This window comes from Leptonotus elevatus, chromosome 3 (genome assembly GCF_054856555.1).
Source record: "Leptonotus elevatus isolate MCC_2025b chromosome 3, RoL_Lele_1.0, whole genome shotgun sequence".
Classification (NCBI taxonomy): Eukaryota; Metazoa; Chordata; class Actinopteri; order Syngnathiformes; family Syngnathidae; genus Leptonotus; species Leptonotus elevatus.
The window spans coordinates 17,672,796-17,692,112 of record NC_141241.1 but is presented as its reverse complement, the minus strand read 5'-3'; the positions used below and the strand labels follow the sequence as shown (position 1 = coordinate 17,692,112).

At 39.1% G+C, this 19,317-nt stretch overlaps 2 protein-coding genes across 4 annotated transcripts in view; both read right to left on the bottom strand.

Moving 5' to 3' along the window:
- Positions 1-11,011, bottom strand: part of dennd5a (DENN/MADD domain containing 5A) — a 37,481-nt gene extending 26,470 nt beyond the window's left edge. For 2 of the 3 annotated variants that reach the window (XM_086071428.1, XM_086071430.1), the window contains exons 1-2: positions 10,778-11,011; positions 263-334 (exon numbers count right to left, since the gene is read on the bottom strand). In XM_086071428.1, the coding sequence (XP_085927554.1) occupies positions 263-334; positions 10,778-10,877 (172 nt within the window). In that variant the 5' untranslated portion in view covers positions 10,878-11,011. The remainder of the gene's footprint in view (positions 1-262; positions 335-10,777) is intronic. The other variant, XM_086071429.1, reaches the window with a different exon arrangement.
- A 1,102-nt stretch (positions 11,012-12,113) lies between these two features.
- On the bottom strand, positions 12,114-18,140 carry tmem41b (transmembrane protein 41B). Its single transcript, XM_086070389.1, has 7 exons — positions 17,918-18,140; positions 16,808-16,925; positions 16,483-16,611; positions 16,072-16,165; positions 15,473-15,577; positions 14,367-14,505; positions 12,114-14,273 (listed from the first exon to the last, which is right to left on the bottom strand). Exons 1-7 carry the CDS (start codon positions 18,030-18,032, stop codon positions 14,104-14,106), a joined length of 870 nt encoding a protein of 289 aa, XP_085926515.1. The 5' UTR covers positions 18,033-18,140; the 3' UTR covers positions 12,114-14,103.
- Between the last annotated feature and the right edge of the window lie 1,177 nt (positions 18,141-19,317).

Sequence of the window (19,317 nt, the reverse complement as noted above, 5' to 3'; positions counted from 1 at the left end):
GAGCAGTGATTGTCAAACATAAAGCTCATTGTTCAGCCGCTGCTTGGGGACGTGAGGAAGAGGGAGGAAGGAGAAGCCGGGAGGAGAAAATTGAACTCAAGAGGGTGCAAAAAAGAAAGGGCAAAACCTCACAATCTTTGAAAATAACAAGATACAAAAAATGGAGAAAAAAAAACTACTGAAGAATTTTCATAACCAGGTTAACGGTTGAGGGGTTAAAGCTCAGCAAGGGTTGAAAGAGAGTGTGTGGTGGGAGGGTTACCTTCATTTGCCCCTGCCAAATTTCCTCTGGCCCCATCTCTGAATTTAGTAGCCTCTATATACTGGCATAAAGCTACACAGCAAATAAAACAAAAATATCATTACAAGCCTGGTTGCGAGAATGGAGCACATCACACTTCTCACACCCTGATGCCTTGCTGCACACAGACATGAGCTTTCCAGGTTCATTCCAAGCTGATTTTGCCACTTAACACAAGTTGGTAGTGTTTTGGTAAAGGTACAGGAAGCCTGTGACGGAATTTCAGCGGATTTATAAAATGTCTGCACATCCCTGCTCACTGGTGTTTAAATATATATATGTATATATATTAGGGGTGTTAGAAAAAATCAATTTGGCAGTATATCGCGATATTACAGCGCGCTATTCTCGAATCGATTCGATATGCGGCCGAATCGATTTTTAAACATAAATTTTTTATGGGTTAGGATTCACACATTAAGCATGGAAGTATGTTATAATAATGGAACATTAAGCCTTAATATTTGATTTCAGTGCTGTTCAGACATGAAACAGACTGCAACCTGTTTGTTAAATGCAGTGGCTCAGTTATAAGCCAGAATTTTCAGATGAATAAATAAATTTTCATACAAATCTTACAGTGTACATGTACAAGTTTACTGATTAGTATTTTCTAAATTTGAGTAAAAAAAAAAAATATCACAATAATCAATTTATAGATTTGCATTGGGATTAATCGGCATCGAATCGTGACCTATGAATTGTGATACGAATCGAATCGCCAGGTACTAGGCAATTCACACCCCTAATATATATATATATATATATATACACACACAAAACAAAGTAAATGTTTCCACCATGCCATTAATATGACCTATAACAACACTCAATTGGGGAAAAAACACACACAAAAAAACACCTCTGATTAACCTGAAATAAAATTCACATGATTGAGCATGCTTTTCATGACATAAAGGTTTACCTGTACGGACTTCAGGTTGTTCAAAGGCTTCAAGCACAACATTACAATGCTCAACAACTGGAAGTCGATATAGTGTATAGTGACTTTTGCGACACCTTGTATATAGTGTATGCATTTGTTTCCTATTCATGTTTTTTTGGGGGGGGGAATTAGATTGAATTCCACAATTAAGGACTTTAGACTTTCTGAGAAATTATGTAACATTTCAAGCCCATTTTGTCCACTGTGACCTCAAGCTAAAACATGTCAAGGTGGAGAGAAACTGTCACAAATATGGCCATCCAATCGGTGGACAGTCATGGGTTTGACTTCTGTGAATGGCTCTTCTTAGTTCTTGTATAACAAACCCTGCAGCAATGGAGCAGAGTGAGGTTATCTGAACAGAACAAAATAGCCACACGAGAGCCAGTCAAATCTTTTGCACAATATTTGTTCTGTTTCACATGAAAATGGCAAGACTTTATCAGCAATTACTTCTCTTAGAACAAAATAATTAAATTGGGTGCACTGTATTATATTCTGTGTACAACGCCAGACTAACGGAAGCTCATGATTTCTAGTTCCCTTGAACTAGTGCTGCCATTGTGCCTCTCCTTTAGAATTATAAAGATTATAATTGAATATTTGCCCCTTGATTGTTTTACCACAAAGAAATGAGCTAACAGCCAAAGAGCCATCTCAAGTCTATATTTGAAAATACTGTTTTGTGCCTTATTTGACAATAACGGCCAAGTCGTATTTTGTCGTTTGTTTAAGCGGTATGTTAGAGTATTGTCAGAGTTGCTGATAATCCACCCAAATTACAATCACTAATGACACAAGACCACGGGGGGATGACCACACACTGAATTGAACCCGAGTGATTGGATTTACTCTCTTTTCTAATCCTAACTGGATGGAAAAGCTTGCGGTACCGTTATTCTGACCAGTAGGTGACACCGCGTAGAGAGATGTGTATGTGTGTGTGTGTGTGTGTGTGTGTGTGTGTGTGTGTGTGTGTGTGTGTGTGTGTGTGTGTGTGTGTGTGTGTGTGTGTGTGTGTGTGTGTGTGTGTGTGTGTGAGAGATCACGTCCACTGTCTAATCTTCTTTCAACGCTGCAGTGCAAGAGATGTTGAGTTGAGACAGGAAGTAGTGAGTGGATACTCGCAAAAGATTCATTACACTAATAAAGCTTTAAATCTTTAGGATTAAGGGAATTAATCTGTTGTTGTTTTTTCACCTCCACATTGGCCACACTAAAGCAATATGCCAAATTGATTACATTAAATGTTCATCTGCATTCAGTGACAATGTGTATGCTACACATTGTAAAATCGGGAAGTAATAAAAGTACACACAGGCAGGAATTTATAGCTGTAGCATAACGAAATAAGTAATCATGGTTTTAACAAAACCATGTTAAACGGTATTTCAAGTTATCGCTGCATCCTAGTCCCAAGTTGCATGTTGAAACATGACACACGTCGTTGCCGAGCCTCTGTTTTCATTTATTCATAGAAGACTGCACAGGTGTCACCTGTCTGAAACTCTCGGTTTCCATTTACTGTGTACTTTATTTCTGCGATGGTTCAAATATACACTCAAGTAGATGTTTTTGCAGACCACAATAACAACCACAGGGTTGATGTTGAGTAATTTGGCAAGTGTTCTTTTCTGCATTATGTCGAAAATCTGAGATTGCAATTCAATATTTGTAGCCACTCATTTGGGTCTGAGATCACAACAATCCTCACAGAGCATTAAAATGTATTTGATTTTTGTAACAGCAATGAGAGTATGTATACTGTTAGCATTACCGAGCTCTCAGTTTCACACCGTCACCAATCCAGGAGCCACCCACTCGTCTCTGAAATACATGCACCCGCTTAGAGTACTTGGCATTCCCCCCCAACATTTTCAAGAAAAAATACGTATGCAGCAGAATGATCATGTGAGAAGACTTGTGCATTTATTAGCATTTGCTCTCATTGGTTACTGTTAACGTGAACAAAAAAATGGAGGCTTGAACAACAATTGTCTGCATTTCCAGGTATTAGTTTCAAGTAGTGCTGTGTGAAAACGCACAAAGATTCCACTAAAATTGCGAGGCAGCAGATAGACCAAAAGAATTGTAATGTCACAAATCCATCTTGACAAGCTTCAAACTGATGGATAGATTTACGGTTTGTTGACAAAAAGATTAGCATGGCTGCTGCTAGCAGAAGTACAACATTTCTTCATTAACAGAGACAGAAACAGCACTGAACTGTTGACTCGATTCAGGGAGAGACACCAGCTATGTCGTTCCACTTATTGACATGATTGGGCTGTAATTGGCAATGATAAAGACACACTGAAGATTTGTCCAATCACTGCCCGCCCTTTACCCAGTTAACAGTTAGTATAAATGTTCAGAAGCACCGGCGAAACAAACCATGTGAGTTTGACGTATGAATTTCAAGCTATACAGAACTCCGTGGATTTTGAGATGTTAGTAATAAGGCTCTAAAAACAAAGTGAAATGTGTAATCCTGTGTGAGCTTTCCTTTGTTTAGCCAGTCATCCTCTCATCTGTTTGCTGATTAGGACTGGGTGGGGAGGTTTGTCTGTGAAATTCTAAAGGTTATTTAGCATTTGAATAAGCAGAGCCTGCGTGTGAACGCACTTATGTCCCTGAGCGCCCCATTTTTCAGCGAAGCTGAAGGGTCATACATATGCTAATCCAGGTCATCATGCGCCAGAAAGAACACTCTGGTCACTTCTTTTTGTTTTACTGTATAAAAATCCATGCGCTGTGGATATAAAAAAAAAAAAAAGTCTACACACCCCTGTTCAAATGCCAGGTTTTTATGAGACTAATTTCATTCAACTCATGTTGCTTCACAACTACTGCGCTAAATGACATTAAAGTGAAAGTCAACCGTAAACATGTGACCTCACTAATCTAAACATGACATTCTGATTAATATTAATTTTTGGGATTATGAGTTGTGAAGCAAAATTCAGGGGCGGCCATTTTGCCACTTCACACAATGTTGCTCAGGGCGCAGGCAACAACCAATCACAGCTCACCTGTTTTCTGAGGTTGCGCTGTGATTGGCTGTTACCTAAGACCTAAGCAAAATGGAATGGATGTCATCTTCGGTTGATAGCAAGTGGCAAAATGGCCGCCCCCTGCGATGGATAAAAACTACTAGATTTTGCTTCTTAACTCATATTCCAACGCGATACTGACCAGAATCCCATATTTAGACTAGTGGGGGGCTGCATAGAACATATTATTGTAAAAAAAAAAAAAATGGGGGTTGACTTCCCCTTTAACTCATCTGGATAAATCACAAGATCGATGTCCGCACATCTTACGGCTGCCGCGGGGCTGATCAAATTAACGGAGCAGAACATGTCAAAGGCAGATCGGAATGGGTCACGTCACATGTGAACAGGTGACCAAAGATCGGAATGACAAAAGAAAAAAAGTCTTCATGTAAACATGGCTACTGTCTACTTAAGCATGTAAACCTATTGATGGCAGATAAACTAAAATGCCTCTGATTAAGCCCAAATAAAGTTCAGCTGTTCTGGTCGGCTTCTCCAGCGTTTTATTTTTTATTTTATTTTTTATTTTTTTAGCAGTTAAGAATAGCATTGACTGCTATTTCGAACTGATCATAATTCCCTCCAACCTGTGTAAGGCCTTTTTCCAGCTGATGAAAAACGACCCCAAATCAAAATGCAGTCACAATGTAGGTGATGAGCTATGTTGTGTTTGCTGCATTAAATACACTTTTTGGCATGATGGCTTAACACCTGCACCTTGGTTTCGTTAACTCATAACCAAAATCCCCCAAACACATTTAGGAAAATGTGCTTTTATACCTACTGTAGCTACCTTACTATAATTGTGGGCATGCCATGAGTAATGAAGAAACTCTGTGGTATTGAAAAACTTTCACTTTGAGACTTGTTTTCAAACGCAGTAGTGATACTCGCAACCCAGCTGAGTACCTTTGGGAGTTTTTGGTCGGATAGCAGAATGTACAGCTAACAGGAATTTCCAACCCATTTCCTCCCTTTGAGTCAAACTGAAACAATTGACAAGCGCAAGCCACCTGTTTTTGACATGTAAGTAGGACAACACGAGTGTGGAGAACTTACTCTGGTTTGTGCGTAGCATATTTGACACCTTACATTTTAAAATCAAATCCGCAACCAAGTCGCTGGACAGTACGCCCCCCTCTGCCTTTGAAATTTTCAAAGCAACATTTGTAAGAATGATTGCGAGAGATGCTTAAGACAACATCATTTCACAAATCTGCCTTCCTGACACTCTATATATAGAATCTGACTTCATATTTGTTCGCCTCGAACGCAGCTACGTAATGAAAGCACGAATGACAATCACACGGCAGCATTTTCACAGACTGCTAATGCAAGGTCGGCGCTTTTAAATGCACTCGCTGTGTTCAAAAGGCCTCGCAAGTGGACAATGGTTGGTCTCAGGTAATGAGACCGGGGTGTCAACAAACAGTCAAATACTTTTTACGATTTGCATGAATTCAAAGAGGAACCTCATTGTGGAAATGGAAACAGGAAGTGTGCGTGTGGAGGCTGGTGTGAATCTTTGAAAACTAACTGTTTGGGGTTAAGCGATATTGCGTCGGAAGGAACACTTTCACCAAGACTTTGACCTCCTGTACACTGACTCAACATGCAATTCACGCTCGTATTGGACACGCTGGGATGGGGAGATAACGAGACTCAATATTTCTCAATCATTGACTGACTTCCAAAATGTCATGCTGGTTTCTTAGTCTGAAAACTTTTATTAGAACATGAGGTCAAAAGTTGAGTGACAGTAGTTTAGAAAAGTTAGGAGTCGTGGTCAGTCACAAAAATAAACTAAGTTTAAATGAAGATTACCTTGGCATGACCCCATTCAAATACTTTTCCTATTTTAATGACATAAGCACCTCTCTTCTACATTATTTAGACCTTATTTAATGGTCTATGCGTTGGCTGTAGTTTAGATTTACAGCTGACATTTGTGCGTGTTTATGTACACATCATCGATCGGCATGCAGTGGTGCCTTACTCAAAACACATATCATCTTTCCCATTTGAAATAAATGAAAAATGTCATGAATCCGATCCATTCCCTCATAAAACACCAATGAATTTATGTTTTTAATGATATCTAATAGAATGTAGTAAAGTTGTAAAGTAAAAGTCATTTCATGCTTAACTCTTTGACTGCCAGACGTTTTCAGAAAAGGGATGCCGCCAGTGCCAGCCGATTTAAGCATTTTGACTGATTTTCAAGGTCCACAGAAAATGTTCTGTTTGGACTATGGAAACACACGTACTACCAAATGAAAGATTGGACTTTCATCTTTCATCAGAAAAAAAGAGTTTGTTTCTACCTTATTCCGTTCTTTAGTAATCAACAATAGAAAATGGTTAGTTTCATCCGATTTCGCTTGTTTTGAACTCAAATACGGAGAAATCAAGCTTTTAGTGAAACGATATTATTTCATGCATTCTAGTGAATTTGACACTTCTTTTTGTCCATGAATGATGCCACAAACACCTAAACAGTGCTTTACTTCTATAAAACACTACCACCAAGAATGAAAAAGTGTTTTTTGATAGCAAAATACGTTTATTTACATTCAACAGTGTAACAATTTGACAACAATTTGGCAAACTATTTACAAATGTGTGCAACTGTGGTGCTATTTACAAATATGTGGATGTTTCAACGACAGTTTTTCTTTGTGTAACACTCTCCTGCGTGCAAGAAGACGCAACAGCATTTGCATGATCCATTTTATCCACTCCATTCATGGTGGCATCGTAGTCCAGAAACAGTGTCTTCTCCGTGATCAGACTGTACCCGCTCCTCCGATGAATATGCATTGGACTCGGGGTACTCTTCATTGTCCGATCGAATGTCCGCTTGTGCAGCTCCGCGTTTTCCGGCCTTAGCAGCGCTAGCCGCGCTAGCCGCGCTTTGCCGATGAGGCTTACTACTTGTTCATAACAGTCACGCCAAAGCTTCCAACTTTGGCGTAGAGCTCGTTGTCATCTTCATCATCATCATCAATCTGCATTGGTCGATGCCAACTCTCCATCGCCCGATCGAATGTCCGATTGTGTAGAAGTACCCGGCCGGCTATTGTGCGCGTTTTCCGGCCTTAGCAGCGCTAGCCGCGCTAGCCGCGCTTAGCCGTGAGGCTTACTACGTGTTCATAACAGTCACGCCAAAGCTTCCAACTTTGGCGTAGAGCTCGTTGTCATCTTCATCATCATCATCAATCTGCATTGGTCGATGCCAACTCTCCATCGCCCGATCGAATGTCCGCTTGTGCAGAAGTACCCGGCCGGCTATTGTGCGCGTTTTCCGGCCTTAGCAGCGCTAGCCGCGCTAGCCGCGCGTAGCCGGTGAGGCTTACTACGTGATAGTAACAGGCCAAAGCTTCCAACTTTGGCGTAGAGCTCGTTGTCATCATCATCGTTGACATCAATGCGCTTTTTAGTATTGATTGATGCTTTCCGTCTTTGAAAAAAATGCTCAAGCTGAGCTGCTTGTAACCGGTTGCTTGGTCAAGCCATTGTGGCTTGGATCAGCCATTGTCTCCTCAACACTCTAGCTCCGCCTCACGTCTTCTACTGACGCCCACGGTGGGCGGCCCATCCAACCTTGTGCAAAGAGAGTCATCGCTGCCCTCTAGGGGCCAAAACGAGTCTTTGACTAATCAGATCAGCCTGATTCTTTCAGCACAGCTGCCCAAGGCTTTCCTGCACCCGTTTTTGAAAAAAAAAAAAAAAAACATAGGGGACGTCTTTTAACGTCCTCGGCGCCCTTCCCTAGGTTTATGCTAAACGTTTTATAACGTTTATGGCAGTCAAAGAGTTAAATACATTGTGCGATTCATTCTTGGCCATCAAGCAGCTGTATAAGATGCAGTACTAATAAGTCACATTTCACAGAGGATAAAGAATATATGCCTATGAGTAGGGTTGGGCAATATAGCCCAAAAATAAAATCTCGATTTTTACAGACATTCAGGACGATTTACGATTTTAATCTAATAAACCCAAGTAACATTTATCTAAAAGGTTTCATTTATTTAAAAATAATTCCTGTGCAAAATGTTCGGACAACAATAATGTATACTGATTCTAAATTAGTTTTAACATAAACTTAACATTCATTGTTTTTTCTTAAATGCCACAATGAAGTAGTTGGTAGCTATTGTAAACATGTCTTGTAAAGCACCCATCCAGCATTCTGCCACTTGTGCAAAATTACAACTTATAAAAACGTTTGAGTGTAACACAACATAAAAACAACAGCTTTTTAATAATCCAAAAGACTAAATTCGATTTCACGATTTAGCAAATTTTCAACGATTCGATTTTTAGCATGGCGATGTATCGAATTTATTTGATTTATTGCCCAGCCCTACCTATGAGAATTGTTTTTGTCCGTTTACATGTGCTGCTACACTGTGTTCAAATATCTCCTGCTTAAATGGTTATAACACTGCAACATCAATGCCAGTTTTGCTAACCCTATCTATTTCATTTTGCATTATGTGTTAGCTTTATGCTCACATAATATTTAAATCGTTCACTGCTGCTTGTTGTTAAGTTTGCTGGCACCATCTAGCACAAGTAACTCCATTTTTTTTGCTCGCAACTCAAAACAAAAGCATTGACCAAGCAATGCCTTTTATCTTGAGGAACTCGTAAGTCGGGTCACTTTTAAGTCAAGGTACCGCTGTACTTAAATGACAAGATCAAATTCACGCTTAGTAGCCACACTGGTAGATATCTGACTCTAAGCAGATTTCTATCCAAATTCTATCCACTTATGATACAACGACATAAGTTATTAACTAATTTACTCTGTATCCGCACACCGCTTACTATTTATGCAATATGATTATATATTTCCTATGTGGGTCCGTGAGTTTACTACTCTTCCACACATACGTCCCGCCTTTATGACATCATGTCTGGTCTTCGCTGATTGGATCTTTTCACTGTCTGTTTGGTAAGTTTTTCCCCGCCTCATAAATGTGCTTTATGCCGATGATGACCAGACTCATCCGCTGATTACAGTGATAAGTCCAGGCTAGTTAAAAAAATAATAATAATCAGGAACAGAACATAGGGTTTAACACTCCAAGCCATGGCAAAACAATTTCAAAACACTTGGTCATGTATTCATATTTTGATGAGTAGGCACATCTAGAATAAGCATTTGCATAAGCCAGTTTTAAAAAACTAATAGATGGATGGATGATTATAAAGTTTGACATTGTTTCATTGAAAATGTAGTTACCAAACTGTGTATTAAGAGCCCAACACAAATCTGCGTTAGTAGGTGCCGCTCCTTTTTAAGGTAATACGTCCACCAGACCTCATAAGTGAAACATATCAAGATGTTTATTACACATCATAATTACTGCACAGGTGTGCCTTTGGCTGCTCACGACCAAAGGTCACTCACACAAACAGGCCTTTAGTGTACGGTACATATAAGTCTGATCTTTGCATTCAGCTCAAGAAAAATGGCAGCAAAAACACAAATGTTGTGTTGAGGTTTTTCTGTAGTTTATGCTAATCTTGCTCATCTTCGTATCACAGCAGCATGATATCAAAGTGAGACTTTAATTGAATATGTTGCATCATATATAACCGTATTTTCTTTGTATTGACTGCAATATATTTGTGCATCTTGCGTTGCACTTTGGCCGACCCCTTATCAGGTTGAACTGCTGCTATCAAAATAAACTGACCAGACTGTGGACACACACACACAAATAAAATATTTGACCACATTTGGGCCTAAAAGAGGAATTGGCTCATGAAATTTATAACATTGGGATCATCCGACTAAGGTGTTATTTATGTTTTCCTTAACATCTTGTTGTTCTAAGAAAACAACATTAATAGAAACTCAAGCCAGGTGAATGATGCTACAAATAGATGCACTACTTACAGACAAATGTTTTTTACAAATCACTCACTAACCAGGATTATTGTGTTCTGCAAAAGACAGCACTAGGATTCAACATGTTTATGAATTATTACACATTCAATACTGCTAGTAACCTCCATGTGTTTGCTTATTGTTTTTTCAATAACACATTGGCAATGGCATCTTCATCTGAACCGCATATTGCCCCACCGACCAACTATTATATAATGATGTATATAACAGGTTCGATTGATTTTAACATGAAGAGTATTAAAGGCCACATGACATTTGAGGCTTTTAAATGGAAAGGCACATAACAAGTCAGTAATCCCTCGCTCTGTGCCGAACACTGCAAATAAACAAGGCAGGAAAAGGACCAGAGCCAGGCCTAGCATTAACATTAGCACCATATACGCTACGGTATTAACTCACACACGGTGGGTTTGGAGGAAGAAAAACATCAGAGGCAGAGTAAATGTGTCCTAAAACGCAATGGGCTGACCGAGTAGTATTATTTTCCTTTCGTTCTGACCTTACAGCATCGGCCCAGGGAAAATGTCCTCGATGGCTAATACGCTTACCAGATAGTTCGTCTGGTTCCAGCCCGCTTTCGGTGTCCAGTCCGCAGACCACGAAATAATCTGCGAACCGACAGGAGACGGAGCTGATGCCGGTGGTCATTTTGAGACTGGTCCGGTGGCTCCCTTTTTCCCGCGACAGGGAGCATATTAAGTGGAAGCAGAGAAGTGATTTGCGCCTGCCATCACCGATACTGTGTATGCAGCCTAGAACGCACTACGCACTGCTCTAGAAAATCACAACCTAGCCCTTAACTCAAAGGCTCACAATCGGTCCAGCAAACTTCCGGTTACTCCCTTTCAAAATAAAGCGTGACTATCTGTTGCGCTTTATCGTCACAACAAAGAAAGAAAGAAAGAAACAGTATCCTACTTGAGCATCCCCCCCGACACCTAGTTAGTAGTTACGCATGGTGGTTTGCTTTTATAACATTCTCTCAAATTCTCAGAAATTCTTTACACTTCCGGCTGAGTTTGAATTACTTCTGACTTCACACACGCTTGTGAAGAGTTGCAGTCCGGCATGCGTTTTAATAATCCGCAATGACAAAGTCATGAAATTAATAAACCTGATAGTTACAGGCGGCTATTGCGCACAAAATCTACAATTTTCTATACTTCCATTATTCTCAACAAAGTGGCATAATGATTGCAATGGTGCTATAGCCCCGTCACAAATATGCAGCCCCATTAAGCCCCTCCAGCATTTTATTTGCTGTTCTAAAATGTATTTCAAAATTATTTTCTGAGCTCCCATTAGCTCCTGGAGAGAGAAAAAATCCTGGAACCGTGCATGTGGCACGGGCCACCGACATGGTGCCTACCTGCAGCACCAGGAAGCCACCAAGGACTAAAGGAGGAGTATTACTGTATTAGTGATTGGATGTGATTTCCGCGGAATGTTGGTGACTCTCCATACAAAACTGTCTACCAAGAAAACAACCAGCTTCTCCATGATTCAACTCTTTTATGTCTATCCCCAAGCTGTGGGTCGCCACATTAGAGTGCTATTTTTCTAATAAACACAAAAATGGTTGGTGTTTTATGCAAGGGAGCTGGAACGGATTTGTCATTTCATTAATTTAGAAAAAAAAGCTTACTTGTTGGTTCAGAGCATTACTGGTATAGTGGGGCCACCTAGTGGGGTGTCTTCTAGTTTGCAAGAACTGTTTCCACTGTCTCGCAGCAAGATGTAAGGAGCAATGACATTTTGCAAAACGGATTAAACAAAACCTAAAGCACCCCAAGACGGGAAAATAAGCAAATATATTGTACATAGGCTTCGTCCATTCCAAGTATTGATATACTGGAGGGGGGGTGACAGAAAGAGATGCCAGTGTTGACATATTGAGGCATAATTTATTAAGACATTTCATTCACCACTTGAATTACCCTGTAAAATAAAGCTTCCTTCTAAAGCCGATGAGAAAAGAAAACAAGTCCCAAAACTTTGATGAGGAACACATGACAGCAAATGTTCATGTTCATACACTTAGATTTACACATGACAGGTGGTTTATTTTATTTACTTGTGTGTTTGTCTCATTCAAAATTCAGTTTTGGGAGGCTCTTACAGTAGTTTGCAGAAATATATGTTGTGTTAGTCTTAAGACATTTCATTGACCAAAAGGAATAAAATAAAAACTCTGATAATGCTATAAATAAAAAGCTTTAACAAGATTCAGCAAATTCTGTCATATAAAAATGTTGCCTGCATGTTTACTTCATCAATGTTACTATCGTACAGTTCATGATCAGTCCAAAAAAAAAAAACACGCACAAAATTAACGATTTGGTCAGCCTCATGATACAGAAAATTATAGGCCTTCCCAAAAAACATTAATCAGTCATTTTGCACAAAATAGAATGCACACGTTAATCAATTGGCACTGTACTGGAGCATTGCAGTGACTTGACAGTCAATCCTCCAGATTCAAATTAAGGGGGGCATGAAAATGCTTCCATGGTTTATGTTGTTATTTAGCCATTACAATGTCTAAAAAGACTAAAAACAAAACAAGAGAAATAGTAGTGTGGGTATACAGACGAATTTAGGGGGTAGAAACTCATCAACAAAGGTTGCACTTGCTTACTTATCTCAGCCAACTTTTTTTTAATCTTCCTTACATTTTAATTCCCTCCTCTGCACTGTACATTTGATAAAGTAAGAACCTGATATGATATTTAAAAACTGAACTTCACTTTCAACACAGAGATGACAGTGTGGCAGTTATTGCTTCCTTAAAGACAAAAATAAAACAGGGGAAAAAATACTAAGACATGACTGGGAGTGAACATTGAGGTGCTACAAATAGGTTGTTGAAGTCATTCACTTGGGGGGAATTCCACAGTGGTGCACTTCACTCTGAAGTGATGTTATTTTTAGCAAGCAGAAACACTACCACCAATTAGAAAGGAGGCCAATTGCATTTTCTAAAAAAATGACAATTTTCTTATATCATATTTATAAAGCACTTTACGCACCATATGGTGTCGCTAAAGTGTTATGTAAGTGCACTCCATAAATTTAATATAATCCAATCACAACATCCTACAAGTAAGTAGTGCCTTTAAATCACTCTTAAATAAAATAATACACTTTCTCTTACATAAAATGTTAGTTATATGGAGCCCCTTATTTGGGTTGAGGGGGCACGTTTCTTGTGTGCACCAGAAGGTTTTTGATACTTTTTGTTGTGTACCAGAAAAAGCTAATTTTCTTGTGTGCATGAGAAAGGCTCATGAGTGCACCAGAAAGTTTTCTCTTAAGCATTAGAAAGATTTCTCGTGCGCACCAGAAAGTAACGTACCACAAAGTTTTCTTTGGCGCACCAGAAAATTTATCGAACGTGGCAGACACTCTCGTGCGTGGAAGAAATTTTGTTTGTGATAGTTCTCTTGTTAACGTTTTCTTGTGATAATTGTAATGTGCGCATTGGAAAGTTTCTGGTCTGTCCCAGAAAGTTTTATCGTATATGGTAGAAAGTTTTCTCATGCGTGTTAAAAACTTTTACACAAACTCTAGAAACTCTCTCTCACAGGCCAGAAACTTTTTCATCCGCACCAGATATTATCTCACACCAGAAACGTGTCCCTTTAGAGGCTCCTTGTGATGTGCCACAATCAACAAGGTAAGCATGTACGCAACATCGGGAACAAGCCACCATTGTGCGGACCATGCGGTCGAGCCATGTTTGTTGTATTATCGGCGGGGGAGGACCTCCCACCAGGATGCAGCTGTTAGCAAAAGGCGCACGTTCCTGAGGCGAGAGGGTTGTTACTGTTAGTTGGGCTCAGCCTGTAGATCAGGTGCCGAAGTCTTTTGTGGTCTACTCTAGTTTCTGCTGCAGCTTTTTCTGGAAGCAGACAGGCAAGATGGAGAGCACAGCGAGGACGGCGAGCACAGCCAGAGAGTTCCAGGACACGGCCTCGCCGGCGGTGGTCAGTTTGTACAGTGTTGTACCAGCGTTGATGGCTACGAAAGATGGCGGCGCCACACCTGTGAATAACATGGGCAAATTCATTCCAATAGACTCAATAACAAAAGTTTGTTTCAGCACAACATACAAAGAAGGAATCAAAAACTCCTTACCCAAAAACGTTCCAATGAAGAAAACCCCCAAAGGTACATTGATGACAGGTGAGGTGATGTTTATGAACCAGTTTGGAAGAAAGGGAGTTATCCTCAGGAAAATTATGTAATTGATTAAATGGTCTCTGTGTTTATCCACCTGCCAGCGAAAAACAAAATGTCAAAAGTTAAATGTCTAATCAATGGCTCCAACGCTATACACTAAGTAGCACCTCAAATAATTCTTAGCTCTCCAAGTATCACCATCATAGCTAGCATTTAATTTAAAAAAATCTTACCAAAAGAAAACCTAAATAAAAATTTTAAAACAGTTTTTAAATATTACATTCGGATGTATTGTTATAAAAAGCTTAATGCAACGGTATCTTGACTCACAACTCTTTTCAGGACCACGCTCGGAATGCTAAAAATATTTTCCCATTTAAATGAAAGGAAACGCAGTTAATCTGCTCCAGCCCAGCAAAAAACAAAATAAAATAAAAAACGTTTAAAAAAATAAGTATAGAGTATTGTACTTTATAAAATATACATTAATAACAAATATAATTGTTTCATGCTTCTTCTGGTGTGCACGCCTTGGCCTTCAGGGGGCAGAAAGACGTACAAAAATCACGAAGAGGGGGGGGTCACAACCATTTGACTCAGTAAGCTGCAGTGATATTACCTTTGCAGAGTTAAAGAATAACTGTTGCCTAAAGTTTTATAACTACTGCAACACAGATGCTAGTTTTATTAGCTTGTCTAATGCATTTGGCATTTTCTGTTAGCATTAAGCTAGCAGTCTTTCATACTTTATACTAGTGTTTCGATAACCGGTAAACAAATACACAACGTGTAATAGTCTTTGTTTAGTTTAATAGTAAATTTACACTACGAAAGGCAATAAACAGCTCATAGTCTGTTGTTTCTTTCTATTTTTTAATGAGAAAAAAAACAAAGCTCAGGTCACTCATTGGTGACAATTCAACTGTATGACTGAACCTAACTTAAACTTTTTCACATAACACAAGAGGGAGCCCACATGCCACCACGCCTCAAGAATTACAGGGCAAGTGTTCTACATTATCCCCCGAATAGTATTCCCTTTCAGTCACAATTGTTCTTACCTGCTGTGACCACTTTTGGGCTTTTTCCGTGAGATATTTGTACACTATGGGTCGACCCACCAAGTAGGACAGCATGTAGCAAAAGGAAGCCCCCAAACCAGAGCACTGCCATGACACAAACACATAAATTATAATGACAGGTGCTTTTTTTTTTTTCATCTTTACACAACAAGTGATTGAGAAACTTAAGTTCCTCTTGGCTGCCAGGGGACACAAGAAAAAGGAAATCATTTTTGTCACGTGTCCACCAAGTATAGCGCACAACTTCTATGCTGATCTGTAATTCTAAATTGAATAAATTGCCAACTGTATCAATCCTACTACGTCACAAAAAATATCAGAGCTTTAATTACCTATTTTCTTTGTAACATTATCTTCCTAAATAGCCACCAGGTTAGTTTGTAACTATGCTAATAATAAAAATTAAAATTAACACTACAGTGGCTTGATTATTTTTTTTTTCTTCCCCCACACAAGAAAACTAAAATGTATGTCTTTACATAAGCGGAATGTAGCCGAACAGACATTCTCTGGCTTGTCATAAGTTAAAATGGGTATCTGTAAAACCAATGTTAATATAATTTCTTTTGATTACTCACCAAGCAGACTAAGAAGAGAGCCAGGGGGAATGGGTAAAGATATCCACACAGGATGCTGAGGAAAATCGATCCAGGGATTGCAAAGGTCTGAAGGCTAATGGAAGGTGTCAAGGTATAGAATTTTTTTTAAAGACGTTAAATAGAGTACAGTATTATACAGATATGGAGACGGTCACAACTGACTCTGCTACCGTCATATTAGTCGTTCTTTGCAGAGTATAACTCAAAAGCCTCTAACCCAGCAACACCAATGCTAGTTTTATTAGCTTGTCTATGGCATTTTTCTCTGTTAGCGTTAAGCGTAACAGATATGACTAAGACACTGTTGATACAAGAGGGAAAAGGGACAAAAGAAAACAAATATTTAAACACAAACTGTTGCAATCGGTGTCCTTTTCCACTTGAGGATACAAAACATATGTTGCAAAGTAGGCCACCAACACCTGGCTATAGTAGGTGTCTTTGTATTTGGACAATACAGTTCCCAAAGCTTTGGCATCGTCCATGTCTTTAGGTATCTTGATTTTCTCCATTTCATCACTGAAAGAAAAATGAACAATTAGCATTTTTGCTTGTCCTTTAAAGCTCATTTTGGACACCTGCTTCAGAGAAAACTAAGACGCATTACCGGTCAATGTGTTACCATCACGGTAAACACAGAAGCGAGAACACATCGCCACAAATTCGCAGAAATGCATAACTATGTGGGTTACCATGGCAACCAAAAGCTACTTACTCTGGAAGCTCTGGGAAGTTCCTATAGACCAGGTACATGAATGAGGCTGCGCAGGTGAAGATAGCGAGGAGAATGAAGAGAGACATTCGTGTCGAGCTCTTTGCAGCATGATGGCCGTCTGTGAGGAAAGGACAAGAACAGAAATGAATATACACACTTAAATGTGTTTATTTTGGGTTGACCAAAATGCATGTTCAATGGAAAATGTTATTTTAAGATTCACATCTTTATTTATCGGTCTGTCTGTTTATCTGTCTATTAATCTGTTTCCTGTAACCCATTGATGCCCACGCTGTTCTACATGTAATCATGTAAAACAATGTAACCAAATGAAATCTCTCCGGGCTCAAATTTTCCCAATCAACCAATTACACAGGTTACAAATCTCAGACAACGTTTACCAAATTTATAGTTAACAAAACCGCTCAAAAACATAAAAGGTGAGTAAGGTTTTTTCATAACTTATCATAATATCGTTTAATCAATGAAGTCTTTAAAAGATATGACTGATAACACTGCACTCATGCAATAATTATAATAAAGTGATTTTTTTTACACATACGTAGTTAATTAACCAGTTTTTTTGTGTTTTGTTTGTTTTTTAAAGTAACTAAATTATTTAGAAATAGTAATTAGTATGAAGCACAAGAGAAAAAGTCGCCAGAAAAAAAAAATACTTTAGAGTATAAATACTTGAAAGATCTACTGTAACGTACTGTAATGCAAATTACATCACGACGTATCCCAAGATGCAAAGCGGCTTGACTAAAGTATTTAAATAAATGTATCATTAAAGCCTTTGAAGCTGAGTCCCAATGTTTAAAAAAACAACAACCGAATTTTGCAATGGCATTGAGGCACAACGTAACCCTTACGCTAATCGTCACGTGACAGTGACAAGAAACTGCATCATGACAGCACTGGTTTTGCCCTGATGCTAAGCTAACGGAGCGTTCAAATTGTCCTTAGCTGCATTCAACTAGCCAAACAAAGCCAAAAGTAAATCATCTACTTAATCGCTAACTTGGGCAGACTATAAATTCCGTGTGGATTAATAGTTGACCCGTCAATGCCAGAGTTTACATGTTAAATTAGCCACTTCAAGCCTACCTCTCGATGCTATGGAGTCCTTAGCATTAGCTTTAACGTCCCCCTGTGACAAAACCAAGTCGTCGTTGTCTCCTCTGTCCCTCCGCTTTGTGGCCATTTTCTGCGATAACACCATTCCGTCCCTCGAGTGCCGATTGAGCCGGCAGAAGAATAGATACCGATGCACTACCGGTGGGATGACGTTACACCGGACGAAGCTTTCCCTTCGCTTCTATTGCATTACGCGTACAATCGACAACAGCGCCTCCGCCTGGAGCACATTGTTACTACATGTGCGACTTGGCTGGTTAAATTAAGCATCACGTAATAGTTGATAGCCTTGATATGATATCACTACACACCCCTTTTAAGGTCCATGTACTGGTTCGCTTTTTTACCTCACCAGTAAAGCAATTTGCCCCACTGGTAGAATGACTGTGTTTTACGAGTAATGTTCCAGTGTATGCCTCACCAATTGTCCTACCACTATGCCAAAATTGTCCTACTAGTCAATGTTCACTACTAGACTAGTAATGATCCCCTCCGCCTTCCATCACTGTATGATATTTTTGCGCACTAGGATGACAACTTTTGCCATAGAAGAGTAGAACAACATGTTAGGACTAGTGAGGTAAATCTATAGTGGGCATGATTTTGGTGCTAGTAGGATCCAGAAGGCTAGTAATGTGTAACATGCATACTAGTTGGACCTAGGAGTGTGTTACTAGTGCAGAGTAGAAGAGAAGTCGTTTGAATGTCATGCATAAGGAGAGAATAATAGTAATAAAGTGTCAACCTTTACTATTTAAAACCTTTTAAGACCGAACCTCTCGGACTTTGAAGAAATTGTGAAGAAGTTGCGTGAAACAATACACTAATCGTGAAAGAATATCAAATTAAACTACAGAACCGGGGCTACAGGAATATATAATCCATTTTACATGCCCCAAACACAACTAAAATGCCAACTAATTTAATTATCAAATCGGTATTGCACAACACAGTGTAAAAAAAATTGGCTTTCCCGCTGTGCTACTTCATGCAAATCACACAAGCTAAACAAATCTCACAAGTGTTCCCTTTATTCTGACACAAAAAATATTCAAATAGACATTGTGGTTGCAGAGATATCCTATTTTTATTTTGGGTATGTAATTTTCGAGCAAAAGACTGAAAAACAGCTTAAAGAGTTTTAATTTACTTAAATATTTTCCTGTTAACCCTCGATACCCCCCCCCCCCCCCCCCCCCCAGACAAAAAAAGGCAACATAAATAGTTGTAACACTATTGTTTAGGAGAGATCATGAAACCCATATCGGGTTTATAAAAAGATCTCACCTCATACATAATCTTCATATTCAGTATACATATTCAATACAGAAACAAATATAAATATGAAAATATGAAGCCCTACGACTAGA

Coding starts and splice junctions, on each gene's coding strand:
- tmem41b (XM_086070389.1), bottom strand. CDS start 18,032: ATGGTGTTATCGCAGAAAATGGCCACAAAGCGGAGGGACAGAGGAGAC. Junction 16,926..17,917: donor GGACTCCATAGCATCGAGAG/GTAGGCTTGAAG, acceptor CTTTCCTCACAG/ACGGCCATCATGCTGCAAAG. Junction 16,166..16,482: donor TACTTTGCAACATATGTTTT/GTATCCTCAAGT, acceptor ACCTTCCATTAG/CCTTCAGACCTTTGCAATCC.